Here is a 14,956-nt window from a genome sequence, read left to right as displayed (position 1 = left end):
CTATGCTGGAGCATCTATTGCACCACACAGCGCAAAATTTTAGAGTCTTGAGAGTCACACCCATCAACAATGGGCAGAGGATGGGTTTGAGTTTTATAACAAGCCACACTACCAGTGCTTACAATCATAGGGGGCTCTAAGGTCATCTACAAGGTGTGACAGTGACTCTCCTCAGAAAGCTCTTGCTGAAATCCTCACTGTCATAATACATTGTGTGGCAAATTTCCCTGTACCTTATAAATAAATCCCATCAATTATTCTAACAGATGAGTTTTTAATATAATAAAAATTATGTGTTCATTAATGTAATCAAAATAGTTTAAAAGATGGAGAGGAGCGCTTGGAATCACTTTTCCACAGAGGAACATGACACAGCTGCATCAGGTTGCTTGATAGAAAAGCTAAATGCATTGCTGAGAAAGGACTACTATTTTTTTAGTGTGTTTCTCCATCTCAGCCATCTTCAACAGACTTAATTCACAACTGGGCCATGGTGCTCTTCTCACTGTACACATTGTTTCCTTGGTGCTACATTGTGTAGATATGTGCACACACCAACAAACCAAACAAGGACACTCACATCATTGCGAAGATCATAAGCATGTTTTGCGTGGAGAATTTCTGGAGTGTCCCAGACATAGCAGCCAATGCCCTTCAGCCAGGTGAGGTCATCCTTGTATACAATCTAGAGGGGTTTTGGTGGACACAGAGGATCAGAAAAAATTACCTGACCATCCCTTGAATACCAAATAATAGGCATTCCCTAAACCCAGGTGACACCGGGAGGGAATGACAAGTAAAAGTTATTGGGCAGTGAGGCTGAGAGGCCACAGAGATCTGCTTCCAGGGATGGCTCCAAAACAACTCAGAGTCAGGGATGGGAAAGCAAGAGGGACAAATATGGATATGCAGGTAGGCCTGCTTCTCAGAGTAGGAGGGGCAACTATGCAGGCACTTCTAAGCGATGAGCTTACGTCGCTGATCTGGTCTGTCACTTTTCTGACATGGCTGTTGACTTGTAAGTCAGGGTGGCAAATCCATTCATGGAGGTGCAGGCGGTAGTCGATCTCACTGACTTTCTTCTGAGAATCCTTGGCAGTCACCATCTCTACCATGTCAGGCACAATGTGGATTTTCATCTTATTCTTTTCGTACACCGATCTGTACAGGCGCTGTGAAAGTCAAGTTGCAACCCAGTTACCAGGAAAATTGCTGTGTCATCATGAAACATTTGTATTCTCCAGTTCATAGCAAGCAATGGGGGTGGGGTTTGGGGTAGGGGGTAGAGGTGGGACATAGGAGGTGGAGGCTGGAATTTTCTTGCATTTTGCATAGGTTAATACCAGGACTTTTTAAAGGATCTATTTTATTTTTATGTCTGTGCCTGTGTGAGTGTATGCGTGAGTGTATGTCACATGCATGTGGGGGGCCTCTAGAACTGTAGTTCCAGGCAGTTGTGAGTTTCCTGACATGGGTTCAGAGAACTAAACTTGGGTCCTCTGAGAGCAGCAGGTATTCCTATCTCTGATCCAGCCTCCACAAATGTTTTCTAAAGCACCGTGGGCTGAGACAATTCTTAGCTTCTTTCCATGTGTACAACCAGTGCCACATGCCTGGTTTCATAGAAAGCCTTCTGACTGGTAACATGCCCACCTGATTCAGCTTCTGTTCCCATTAAAGCCTTCGTGGGTACTCACATCAATGTTAAGCTTGCCCACTCGGAGACACCGTGCTGTGTTTGGATCATCTTCCACACTCTTTGGTAACGTGTAAAGAGCTTTGAATTTTTCATATTCTTCTCGGTATTTGATCTATAGAGAACAAGTAGAAAAGCTAAAGCATGAAAGTAAAGACTTACTGTTTAAGACAGTGGAAGCGTCCTGCCTCCAAGACCCAGATGATGTGGGATGGGGTGGGGGCTGGACCACTTCCCAGTGTTCAGTTCCATACCCATACAAAGACATCAGAGCCCAGGGCCATTGTGAGGCTGCGATGGGGCCATATATGAAAGTCCTTTTATTCTGTACAATGCTATAAAAGTGTATTCCTTTTAAAGTGCCCATGTCAAATACTGCTGCCACTACAACTTATTTTTAGAATAACACTTTAGTTGGTTAAAATGTAATGATGAGGATCAAACCCAGGGCCTTGAACATGCTAGGCAAATAGTCTACCACTGTGCTACACCCCCAGTTTGTGATGAGTGACTGTTAAGCAATTTCTTATTGATGTAGCTTTATCTTTCTTGCTTTCCTGTGTGAAAGGTTCAGAGTACGCTCACTTGGAATCTTTGTTGTCAAGAAATGTAATGGCCTGTGGTTGAGAGTGACAATTTTTGAATTTCAGTTTCTTCAAGTATTTCAAAAGGTAGCACAGCCAGCCTGTAGTTTTTAGTCTGAGCCACCTATCATCATTCAATGCTCTGTGGCTCCATGAGCTTACTCAGTGCCACCTGTCAATCAATACACTGTGACTTCCTGAGCTAGGAATGAGGCAAAGGTACGAGGCAGTCTCCCAGGGCATGGGCGCAACACACAGGCTCTCAGTACCCAGAGAGCCACTCTCAGAGGAAATGGGGAGCTGCTTCATCAACTAGAAGCCGAACAGGATTCCCACCAGAATCTTCCAGAACACAGTATTACAGTCTCTCAGAGCTGATCTACCCTTCAGCTATGTAAAGTCAGTATTCAGGGGAACTCCTTTTTTTCCTTAAAATTATTTCCAACTAATGTTGGGATTCTTAATTTTCCTATGCCTCTCATGCCTCACCCCAGTGATAATTTGCCAAGCATCTGTAACAGAAGAAGGGGTGCCTCCCCTGGGCTCTGTAAATTGTATTCACAAATCCAAATGAGAGGCATGGTCCTCGGCAGCATCTGCTTATTTGGTAATAGAGTGGTTACCACACTCATCCAGCTTAGCTGTGTACCGATCTCACCTAATTCTATCAAAACAGTCTATTTGTGTTTTATGAGGCAGGGTCTTACTCTGTAGTCCAGGTAAACTAAAACCCACTATGTAGGCTAGACTGGCCTTGGACTCACAATAAACTTCATGCCACAGTCTCCCTAATGCTGGACTTGTAGTTGTAAGCCACCAGACCTGGCTGGAAACTCCCCATTCTTATGGTGTTTTGTGTCAGCTTTCTCTCTTCACTGCCAGATAAAGCAGAGGCTACCTAGCCATGTTATGTGTACACGGGTAGCCTGAAAGACTGGCTGCTATGTGTGACTGTCCAGGGACTGCAGGGACCCGAGGGGAGGCAGTGAGTACAGATTCTGATGCCCAGCTAATTGGAAGTGTTGGTCAGACACTTCTGAGGATGTTGGGGCACTTCTGGGCAATGTTCAAATAGCCTGGGAGAACTGTTGGTATGGGGAGCAGAGAACAGAGGGTGAGGGGAGGAGTTGATACTTGCACTTGACTTACATGGCTGGCCAGGTGCTTCTGGTTCTTGGCATGTGTCAGGGATAAGGTGCTGGTTGGCAGGTTATAGCTGGTGGCTTTCACCTTATCCCAGGCCTCCTTGTATATGTTCTAGAAGGGTTAAAAATCTTGTGAATACAGGCATTGCACTCTGGTTAGTCCCCACATCATGTTTTCCTGTGTCTCAGATGAGCTTTGCCAACCCCAGGGCATTTTTTTTTTCAATATGAGATTTAATTGTATAGTGAGAATTTATAGGTAAAATGGGAGTTTTATGGTTCAGGAAAAAAAAACTGGACAAACCTTATTGAAGGGTTTTATACCTATTTTTTAAACTTTCTCTGAAGGGGTAAGGACAGTTTCTAGGTACAAGAGAAAACCAACTCACACTGCTATACAGACTCTTCAAGTTCTTGGTTCTGTCGTAATCTGCAGTCTCCAGCACCGTGGTATACTTGTCTTTAATCTGATGATAATTTTCTTTATATTTCACCTGCAGACAAAAAAGAACAACTTCTGTAGCTCTGCTGGCAGAAGACTTATGAAGACAAGAAGGGGCTTGTCCTGCAAAGAGGACAAGAACATCATACCTCACTGGCATTGATGCCACTCTGAAGGGCAGTCACGTAAACTGGCGTATCTGTGACCAGCTTATAGTTCTGTAGATTGTCTTTACTTGCTGCTGTGTATTGTAACTGTGAATAAAAACAAAAGTCACCCAAGATGGTAAAAAGCAGAGATAGCTGTTTGTACAATTTAGCCATCTCTTTATTTCTGGGTTTCTGCTTTAATGTAAGAAGCAGACTGCCACCACCTGGTGGTTCACAGATTTTGTGTGGCAGCCAAAACAAGCAGCAGCTATCCTTGGCCAAGACTGAGGTCTGGATCTCTATGAGGTATCTTTCTTCATTTTGTTACCTTCTCCATGCCACCTTCCAGTCCTCACAGTAGCAGCCTACTGTGCCAATAGACCATCAGACTTGTCTGTCCAATCACAGTTCACCTGCATGCTGGGACATGCCCCAGATAGTGATTTTTCCCTTCAAAACATATGTACCTGTTATCAAAGCACACTCCCTTATATTCTGCAAATTAACCTGGCCAAGATAGAGATGCCTATGAATAGTTCACCATCCAACAACCCCTTCCTCTGTAACTTTCTGTTACAAATGTGCATGGCCTTCAGCCATAGACAGATTCATACCAGAGCAGGTCACCACAAGAGGTTTGATTGGGGCCAATTACCTTAGATTATAAGTTACCTTAGAGCTTAGAGACAGCCTGGCCAGCAACCTACTGATGCTACCATGAACTATGATGATGACATCTAGATAGTTGGCTCTTAGAGGGAGACAGCCTCACCTGACTCTGGAGGTCATATGATTTCTTGGCATGGAGAATCTGGGGTGTATCCCAAACATAGCAGCCAATGCCTTTCAGCCAATTCAAGTCATCTTTATATACATTCTACAACAAAGAAGAAACATGAAAGATGGCAGGTATTCAGAATGTATAGTTGGTCACGTTCATGGTTTCTTATTGTTCCTTGACCTTCAATCAGATGGAAGCTACTCCGTGGCTGAAAGATATCTCAGAGGGGAACAGTGCCTACGTTTGAGTCTAGCTTGAACAGATTAAATATCCAATGCAGGCACCCTATGTCTCAAAGGGAATTCTTACACGAAGAGTGGTTATTTATGCCACTGAAGTGTTGAAACTCTCTGGGCCTATGGACAGGAGAAACTGCATCACATACGTTTAAGCAGGAACAGGTGAAGTCTGTAAACTAAGTCAAACAGCAGAAAGGGCATCATACATCACTTAAGATCTCCTGGGCATTTCGGGCGCGAATAACATTGGGTTCCTCTGGAAGCGATGTCCACTGGTGAAAGTAGTGTCGGTACTCCAGGTCGCTAAGGATGTACTGGCACCTTTTTGCCAACACATGGTTCATCATGTCATTGGGGATATGCACGTTTGCCTTTGTGTCCTCATAATCTCTTCTGTAGTTCAACTAAAGATGTTTTAAAGACAAAAATTATTAAGGGATTAAAACTTAAATTATTCAGACCAATTTCTTTAGTCTCATTTGCAATGTACATTAGTACATAGGGAATAATGTTTAAAATAGCATCAAAATCTTTAAAAATCCTTTTCCTTATCCCTCTATAATGCAATATCAATAGGAAAAATTTCCCCTTTTGCCAATTCAAAGCCCTGAATGTAAAAAGGGTGGTGGTGGTGGTGGGGAAGCAATGTCTACAGCCATCAAGGGTTCACCAGTGAGGGTGAAGAAATCTGAACAATGATCCACCCTCTACCACTTTCTCCACCAGCTAAATCTTGAGTCACAGGGAGGTCTATTCATGGACAGACACAAGAGCACACTGAAGTTGTATGCATCTACAGGGAAGCAAGCACTGGCTTACCGCACTCCGCATCTGCTGGAAATCCAGGCAGTGGACCACCCCAGGGAACTCACTTATTTCTTTTCCAGCCAGGTAGTGACCCTTCTGCTTTTCATAGGTTTCCTTGTATTTAAGCTGAAAAATGGGTTCAACATTGAGAATTGCTGGAGTTTTCTATTCATCTTCTTGTTCCCCATTAAAGGCTCGAAACTTAGAGGAAACATGAAACTTACCTCACTGTTTACCAGGTCAGCATGCTTGGCTCCAACAATCGGAATGTAACGCTCATCCAAGGTGTAGCCGTAGGCCTTGGTTCCCTCCCATGCTCCCTTGTACAGTATCTGGAACAAAGAAATGTGTTAACAGAATTACATTCAACTATATACTGATAGCACCAAAACAATCACTAAAGTTGGGGTAGAATATTTATGTTCAAGGCAAGGGTGAAAACTTTATCTGTTGTCATTAGAGTGTCTAACCTAGAACTAGGAAGTTATTTGATTAAATCTACAAATGGAAGCATTTTATAACAGTTAATTATATTTTTACTTCTTGAAAAAATGACTGGAAATTTGCACACAGACTCACCAAATATTCCATATTTGCACGCACGCACGCACACACTCCTACTCCTTTGAATTAGCCGAATTAAATTAGCAAGTGTAAGTCTTCCATTTACTGTCTGGAACTGTGTATGTAGGGTTGTTGAGGAGTGATGCATTCAACTCCTTTTGTTTTTTTCTCTTTTTGATACCTACTCAATCCGTTGTGCTGTGTCTCCAGAACCCTGATAGTACTTTCTATATACTATTACCTATTTATTTGTGTTACTATAAACAATGAAGGCAACTGGTCACCCTCCAAGTTCATCCGTTTAAAAAACCAGGCAAGGATATGAATACTGGCATGATCATAATTAGGAAACAAGTTATTGCATAAAATAGGACTCACGGTACTATAGAGTTTTCCCATGTCTTTGGAGTGGGAGATGTATGGTGTGTCTGGAGAAAATATGTACTTGCCCTTTGCTTTATTAAATGTTTCTGTATATTTCACCTAAAAAGATGAAAAGAAAACCTTTTGGTTAGTCTAAACACATATTTAAAATTTCTTAAGACATACCATAATAATCTACATTTATATAGAAAAACTAACCAATTAGCTGAATTTCAGCTACAACTTTTAGTTGTAAATTATCCAGAATTAAAGCAATCAATCACCTAGCTTCTCAGCACAATTTCTTCAACATATACAATATGAACTTACATCACTTTGATTGACCGAGTTAATCTTGGCTAAAACAATCTCTGGAGGGTCCACTACACTCGTAAAGTTGGGGTAGTTGGCAAGAGCGTCTTTCTTATATTTTATCTGAAATGAATAGAGACAATAAAGATAGCTCTGTCCCCACAGGGCACCCACTCCTATGTGTCAGGTAAGTGAATTAGGCATTAGGTTAAAAAAAAATCCAACAGGCTCTGCATACCTGATTCACCATTTCCTGGTTCTTTGTAACCCTCACGTGGTCCACAGAATCCAGAGGGATCCAGCCAATCCCTCGGAGCCACTCCAGGTCAGCTTTGTAGACATTCTGAGGGGAGAGGAGAGATGGAGAGACTGTAAATGACACAGGATAACCACAGAGGATTCAGGCAATCTTTTGGAAGATTGAGATGGATTTCTCTTTATCAGCTGTTGTCTCATTCGTTCAGCCATGGCTTTGCCTGGTATTGCTTCTTGAGCCTGTGACTGCACAAGGCCCTGAGTTCAGTGCCTTAAGAAATGAGTATAAGGTGAAGTGCTGTGAAAGCCAGGTCAATGGAGTGCAACTGGAGTCAAGCATAGGTTGTTGTCGTAAGGAAAGGTTTACCAAAGAGATTGCAGTTTTAGATAGACAGGGCATTTCACATTAGCTACCTGGACCTAAAAGAAAGTGCCCATGCAAATGCTCATGAAGGACTAGGGAATGGGGAGACATCTCCCTAATCTGGACAAGGCTGTCTGTTCCCATCAGTACCTTCTCTCCAACCCTAGTTCCTGGATTTGTCTGCCCCACCCCCCCAGAGAGAAAATGAAGAAGAATGGCTGATTGGAGTAAAGTTGGGCCCAAGTCACATTGTAGCAACCAATGAGGCAGGCTCTCTTCCCATCTGGTAATGATGAAAAGAGCTACATTGAGTTATATCTCGGCATCTGAGATATAACTCCAACACATGTTTTGGTCCACCCTTACAGAAAGCTGGGGGTGTGGACAGTGCTCACTTCAGGCGTCAGTGTGAGATGGCCTGTGCCATATTGTCTTTGCTTGAGGAGTAAGACATCCAGGAAAGTAAGAAGACTTTCCCTCACTTCTTGTCTATGATCATGGCTGCTAAAATATCAGCTCAGTCTCCAGAATTAACTCCTTTCTAGGGATAAACTAAATGCTTATGGTCCAAAGTGTCAAAGATGGGATGCTGCTTATCATTCTCATAGTGTACGGCATAGTCTAGATAACAAGAAATGACAGTCACTTACGTCACTCTGAAGGTCATAGGCAATTCTTGCTTGAATAACATCATTTTGGTCGGGATGGCACGTCCACTGATGTAGGTAATGACGATAATCAACATCACTGACAAGATTCTGGCCCTCCTTGGCAGCCACAACTGACACCATGTCAGCAGGTATATTGATTTTGGCCTTGGACTTGTGGTAGTTCTCCTTGTAGAGTCTGTCATTTTGAATCTGGCCTGCATGCTCAAACCAAACCAGCTTGGGATCATCTCTCATTGTGGGAACACCAACATAGTGACCTTTCTGCTTAACATGTTCAGCTTTGTATTTCAGCTGGGGAGAGGTAGAATATTGATAAGCACAAAGCAGGCTTGAGGAAGAACATGAAACAGCAACAGTTCCACCCCCAGCTTTTTGTTGGACATTTCTATTCTGAGATAGCAAAAATCACTGACATATAAATAGATGTCGCTGAAATAAACAGATAGTTTAGTCTTGTTATTGTTGTTTTTGATAGTTTCTTAGTAGAGTTGAAGTTGGCTCTGAACTCCTGATCCCCCTGCCTCTACCTCCTAAGTTCTATGCTTACAGGTTTGTGCAGTAAACACCTGGCTGAGACAGCCATTTTAAATAGAAAAAAACAAAAAACAAACAAACAAAAAAAAAACAAAAACAAACAAAAAACCCATATCCTTGTTCTCTAATTGTGGTAATGAGCCTACAGATTTTATAGAGGTCAGAATATACAAGGAAAAAACAAAACAGACAAACTGAAAACAAGCTCAAAACCCAAGTGAAAAGACCCAAAAGGGAAAATATTTCATCCCTAAGCAAGCATAGCCAGGTCTACCAGGCTGAGATGGAGCATCCTCAAGCTGACATCTGTATTTTACAACCCGTGCCCTTTCAGGCAAGTCCGGTTTCTGCAGGGTACAGACATACTGGGATAAATTACCTCACTCTGAACATCACTGGAGTGATGGGCATGAACAAATGGCACAGCATCTGGTGGCAGGATGTAACCTGTGGCTTTCTGTTTCTCCCAGCCTTCCTTGTAGAGATACTAAAAGACAAAGAACCATAGCAGGGGTTAAATGAGATGATCAGGGGAAGATGAGGTCATGTATGCAAATCTCCTACAGATCTACAGATCCCAAGCACTAGGGACCTGAAAAATATCCTTACCTGGTCCAGGATCCGGGCAGCTTCCTGGGCAGTGTGTAGCAGTGGGGTTTCTGTAAGGGTATACTTTGATTTGATGGCATTCCAATCTTTCCGATATTTAATCTAAAAGTGAGAGGCATTAGGAAAAATTACTTGAGGTTAAGAACTCTCTCTGTTGCCTGAGCATTGCTAGTATTGATAATTTGGTGATGAAATTATAGTTCAGTGATTGTGAGGGGCAGGATAGTTTTGGCGACAGTCTTCGCATGGCTGTTTGATTTGACAACATTGCATACTTACATCATCTCGAATCTCAGTGCCTTGTTTTGCTGTCACATAGTCCACTCTGTCATCCACAGGAGTAAAGTTGAGAGATTCTATTTTTGTACGATATTTTTTCTATGAGAAAAAGAGAAATACGTCAGCCATAGTCTGTGAATGTGTGAGCTGAGAGACACTAAATTAAGGGTTCTTCTCTGTGAGAGGAATTCAGTATCAGTGAATGAATGATATTTTCTTGGAAATTTAGCATTATATTTTTTTAAACAACCAAGTTGTTATACCACCTATAATTTTTCAATATTGGGGTCAGGGTCCCACAGATTTTAAAGTAGAATGATTGCTCACCTCCTAAGGTCTCAGCATTACTTGTATCATAAAATTCCATTTTCCAACTGGACAAACTTTCCCCAATATATTGACATTGTTGACAAAAGAAATTTTCCACTTGTGCTATCCCATGTATCAGAGAGTATGTTGGATGCTGTTAGGGATGTGGTCCCAAAGTATGATAGCAATAGTACATTTTGGAAGATGTCTGGCTTAAATCTCAGCAATGAAAAATAGTTAAAACATTAACCTAAGGTGATTGTATTTTGGCTCATGTCTTTTGCTCAATTTTTGAGGAAATGTATAGACTGACTGGGCAAAGTCTTGCAAGTACCTCACTGAAGATATCTGCAGCATGTTTGGCATGATTGACAGAGACAGAATCATTTGGCATCCACCCAATTCCACGCAACCATTCCAAGTCAGCCTTGTAAACAGCCTGTGAAAAGAAGGCCAGAATTAATGTAATGACTTTGATTCCTGGAGCCCATTGACTGGTCTGATGAGGAAACACAGTAAGCAGTGTAAAAGCCATGGGAGATATACTCAAGCAGCCAGACCAGGCAGTTGCAGTTGGAGGATATATTTTTTTCTATTTAATAGGAATTAACCTCAATTCAGCTATAGGTTACACCTACAGGTACACTACCTGTTACCTGTAACAGGTAGTGCCTGTGTAGAGATGCATGTTCAGAATTTTCAAAAAAGAACAGGACAACTTAATTCAAGATCTCTAAACAACTATGTTAGTTGAAAAAGTGTATCTGTGCCTAGATCCTGTGTATAAACTACCAATAGTTCATTTATACAAACCTTGATTGTTATCTAGATGCTATAGACAATAATTTTCTATAGTAATTCATCATCATACCCCCACCCTACCCCCACCCCCTGCAGCAGGACCTAACTATGTAGCCTCTGCATTGGCCTGGATCTCTCTAGACTATGGTGACCTTGAATTTGTAGCAATCCTCTTGCCTCTGACTTCTAAGTGCTGGGAAATATACCTGATTTCCCTTGACCTTTCATGAAGACCTACACTCATTTACAGTGCCACTTATTTCTTCACATGAAGTTTAGAGGCTTCCTGGCATTGCTGATGATCTGATACCATGCTGAAAGGCCTAACTACTATCTAATTTTGGCCATGTAAAGTCATGTAATTGTGACAAAGGTATGTAATGTTATGAACTTTCTGGAAGTCGCAGTAAAAGAATACAATGTAGCCCACTCACATCGCTCTGCAGCTCATAGGCTTTCTTGGCCTGGATCACATCGTTCTGATCTGGCATGCATGTCCACTCATGTAGATAATTGCGATAGTCAATGTCGCTGACCAATGTCTGGCATTTTTTAGAATGCAGGATGGAAAGCATGTCCACAGGGCTTTGGAACTTGGTCTTCCATTTGGCCCACTGTAGCCTGTACTCCCGTTCATTCTGAATCTTGCCAGCTATGAGAGCCCACCGGATCTTGTTATCATCCCTGGCTGTGAGGGTACCCACGTAATGTCCCTTCTGCTTCTCGTGGTCAAGCTTGTATTTATACTGGAGATAAAAAAAAAAAAAAGCAGAGCAGATGGGTCACAGTGGGCCCTCTGATGCACACAGAGAATTTGATGGGATAAAACCCTGAAGGCATTAGAGGCCCACTTACATCACTAGCAATCTCCCTGGAGGCCTTGGCAGCCTGGATAGGGATGGCATCCAGTCGGACATCACAGCTCATCTTGACCTCATCCCACCCCTCACGGTAGAGTTTCTGAAGAGGAGAAAAGGTACAAGAGGTTAAAATTGTTCTGGAACATGAAGTAGCATTTACAGCCAAAGACTTGGAGCCAAGTCTTTGGCACTTCTTGTTCACTCAAAATCACAGCCTCCACCTGGCTGTCCAAGACCTGTTTCAAGTTCCCTTTCTTAGAGTCAGTGTATAGATAGCACTGGGACAAGGCAGATGCTAACAGGTTGTTATTGAGTCTTTTCAGCTCAACTTTGTTAGTTTACAATAACAAATGTTTTATACTTTTGAGTGTTTTTCTTTCCAATATAGCTTTTTAATTCTTCTAGGACTGATAGTGCATATTGTTCAAGAATACTATATTTTCTGGTAAAGTACAGTTGGATGTGATAGCTATCTTTTTGTTGCTAAAAAACAAGTGGAAGCCAGGTGTTGGTGGCACATGCCTTTAATCCCAGCACTCAGGAGGCAGAGGCAGGCTCTCTGTGAGTTCAAGGCCAGCCTGGTCTACAGAGCTAGTTCCAGGACAGGCTGCAAAGCTACACAGGGAAACCCTGTCTAGAAAAACCAAAAACCAAAAACAAACAAAAAACCCAAAAAGAAAAAAAAATCCAAAACAAAACAAAAAACTAACAAGCGGAATAAAGTAGTAATTACCCCTGCCCCAAGGTCTTTATTTTCTATTTTAAACTCAGATGGATGGAACTATCATAAAGGATTACAACAAAGGACAGTTCAGAGTCATCACATGTCTCTTTGCATTGCTAGAGAATGTTATATGTCAAAAATGATGGCATTTAGCTAGTAAGTGCCTGAGACAAATATATGTATCACATATATTTAAATGGTTACATCCTGTATTGACTATGGCAGAAAGACTCAGAAATAACAGTAATTTAAACACATAATTTAAAAAATCCCACCAATAAGCAAGGGGACTGTGTAATAGTGTCATAATTTTGGCATATCTAAAAAATACATCCTTAGGTCCATTTTATACTCGTAACTATGGTTAAGCATTTGTTGAATTTTCATTTAAGATTACTTGTTTGTGAATTTGGGTTAATATATATATGTATGTATGTATGTATGTATGTATGTATGTATTTTAAACTTTGGGTGGGCCTAGTTCACAACTGACTTGCTTTCTATAAAGAGAAAAAAGTGTGTTCCATATTTAAATATATTATTTTAGAGCATACTTCCTGTAAACCAGTCACTGTATTACTTTTAATCTTACTTTTGTCTTTAGTTTTTCTTATTCATTGTCATATAACATTTTTATTCTTTTTGTGTGTTTGTTTTTTCAAAACAGGGTTTCTATATGTACATCCCTGGCTGTCCTGGAACTTGTTCTGTAGATCAGGCTGGCCTCCTCAAATTCAGAGATCCATCTGTCTCTGTCTCCTGAGTACTGGGATTAAAGGTATGCACCCCCCAGTACATTTTTATTCTTTCTAGTTTATGAGATCAAATACATTTCTTTCAATGAACTGAAACAAACAAGCCCTGGCACAAGATCTAAGTTTTCATCTAATAACTTGAGAATGTGGACAAATTTCCAAACTTATAAAAGTCTCACCTTTTCTAACTAAAGAAAAAAGATTTTACCCATATAGTTAGAGTGCCAATAAGTTGAATTTGCTTTGCTACCCATAAAATTGTAAACCACTATCCTGAAAAAGCCATCGTTTCTAAATGATGGAAGTAGCTATGAATAGCAGAGCTTAGCAGTCATAATAATGGCACTATCACATGTAAAGAAAATGAACATTGTGGTTTGCATCCCAAGGAGGCATTTCTCTTTACATTGTGAACCACTGTCATTACTCTCCAAAGCTAATGCTTTTCCTTTAGCACAACTCTGAATGCTGTACTATCATGATATTAATACTGTGTCTGGTATTTTCAGAAGAGAACGTGGTTATATAAAAATAAGCATATGAGACTTTCTAGAACTCTAGAACTCCTCTGCCAAAAATGACTATGAATTGAATGGAAGAAGCATCTTCGCTGTAGTGAAGGAATTCCCAAAGAGTGACCTACACTGTAACACTGATACTGGATCTCCAATCCCCAAGACACCCTACAGTCCTCCCAAGTTCCAGAAAATTCAGGCTGAGGTAGCTCACTGTAGCGGGATGGCAGAGCTGAGCACCTGGTGAGGAATCTTTGCTCAGCTGGCTTGTCCCCTCACAAAGATTTAGTATTTTTCTGAAAATAAAGTGAGGTTCCAAATTGGAAAGATTGCATTAGGCACCCTCCCTTTTTATGGTCATACTTATTCCACCCACAGGCAGTTTCTGGGACCTGGTGGTAATCATCTGCCATACCCCCTCTCTTGAAAGGTGTAGCTAGCCACGTGACTGAATGCTGCTCACAAGCTGGTGGGCTCTTCTGATCTCTTCTAGGTTTAGCATAGCTTCTGCAGAGAAGAATTTTGTCTTTGGTTCCAGCTTTAATCTCTTGTTCTTACTCACTGGTTATGAACAAGAGGCTAACTGGCCGAATGTGTGCTGTGCATGGGCAGCCCTATTTCAGTCCTGCCTTGAACTGGAAGCTTGCTGAGGGTGAACTGGCCTTTGATTTGAGAGGGACTGTTAACATCATATCCAAATTATCTCCCCTTACTCCTTTTTTTTTTTTAACCAGGATTTTATTAAAGAACAAGAATGAATAATGCATCCTGTCACATATTTTAAGATATAATAAAGTGTGCTTGTTTTTTCCTCACATGTTACTTATCTTTAGGAATCCGTTATCATGGAATCCGTTATACCTGGACCCTTGTTCGCATCCTAGCATTTGAATGTACAACTGAATTCGATTTGTTAGCACTTTTACAATTTTTCCTGCTACTATTGCCCAGCAGTTTTGATTTGAGAAACTGTAACAAGTTTTGGAGCCTACACCCGCCTCACTCTTGTATTAGGCTCCCCTGTAGTCAACTGCCTGTAATTCTGAAGGAATCCTATGAAATGATCAGGGGACCTTGACACCAGATGACAAAGCATCTAAATCTCTTTTTGTTGTTATGTGTTGTCTATATTTCTTCAGAGTCAATTTTGGTAATTTCTATTTTTCTAAGAAATCTCCCACAATCTGGATTTTTCCAA

The 14,956-nt window shown here is 41.3% G+C and overlaps 1 protein-coding gene across 1 annotated transcript in view; it reads right to left on the bottom strand.

Moving 5' to 3' along the window:
• Positions 1-14,956, bottom strand: part of Neb (nebulin) — a 178,569-nt gene that overhangs the window by 49,415 nt on the left and 114,198 nt on the right. Inside the window, exons 90-109 of the mRNA XM_051183847.1 lie at positions 11,760-11,864; positions 11,339-11,650; positions 10,438-10,542; positions 9,795-9,893; positions 9,516-9,617; positions 9,286-9,393; positions 8,352-8,663; positions 7,321-7,425; positions 7,101-7,205; positions 6,786-6,890; positions 6,068-6,175; positions 5,856-5,969; positions 5,243-5,440; positions 4,789-4,893; positions 4,017-4,121; positions 3,815-3,919; positions 3,430-3,537; positions 1,698-1,811; positions 975-1,172; positions 581-685 (exon numbers count right to left, since the gene is read on the bottom strand). Of these exons, the coding sequence (XP_051039804.1) occupies positions 581-685; positions 975-1,172; positions 1,698-1,811; positions 3,430-3,537; positions 3,815-3,919; positions 4,017-4,121; positions 4,789-4,893; positions 5,243-5,440; positions 5,856-5,969; positions 6,068-6,175; positions 6,786-6,890; positions 7,101-7,205; positions 7,321-7,425; positions 8,352-8,663; positions 9,286-9,393; positions 9,516-9,617; positions 9,795-9,893; positions 10,438-10,542; positions 11,339-11,650; positions 11,760-11,864 (2,718 nt within the window). The remainder of the gene's footprint in view (positions 1-580; positions 686-974; positions 1,173-1,697; positions 1,812-3,429; positions 3,538-3,814; positions 3,920-4,016; positions 4,122-4,788; positions 4,894-5,242; positions 5,441-5,855; positions 5,970-6,067; positions 6,176-6,785; positions 6,891-7,100; positions 7,206-7,320; positions 7,426-8,351; positions 8,664-9,285; positions 9,394-9,515; positions 9,618-9,794; positions 9,894-10,437; positions 10,543-11,338; positions 11,651-11,759; positions 11,865-14,956) is intronic.

Source organism: Phodopus roborovskii, unplaced genomic scaffold, assembly GCF_943737965.1.
Source record: "Phodopus roborovskii unplaced genomic scaffold, PHOROB, whole genome shotgun sequence".
Classification (NCBI taxonomy): domain Eukaryota; kingdom Metazoa; phylum Chordata; class Mammalia; order Rodentia; family Cricetidae; genus Phodopus; species Phodopus roborovskii.
This window is presented reverse-complemented; position numbering and strand designations above follow the sequence as displayed.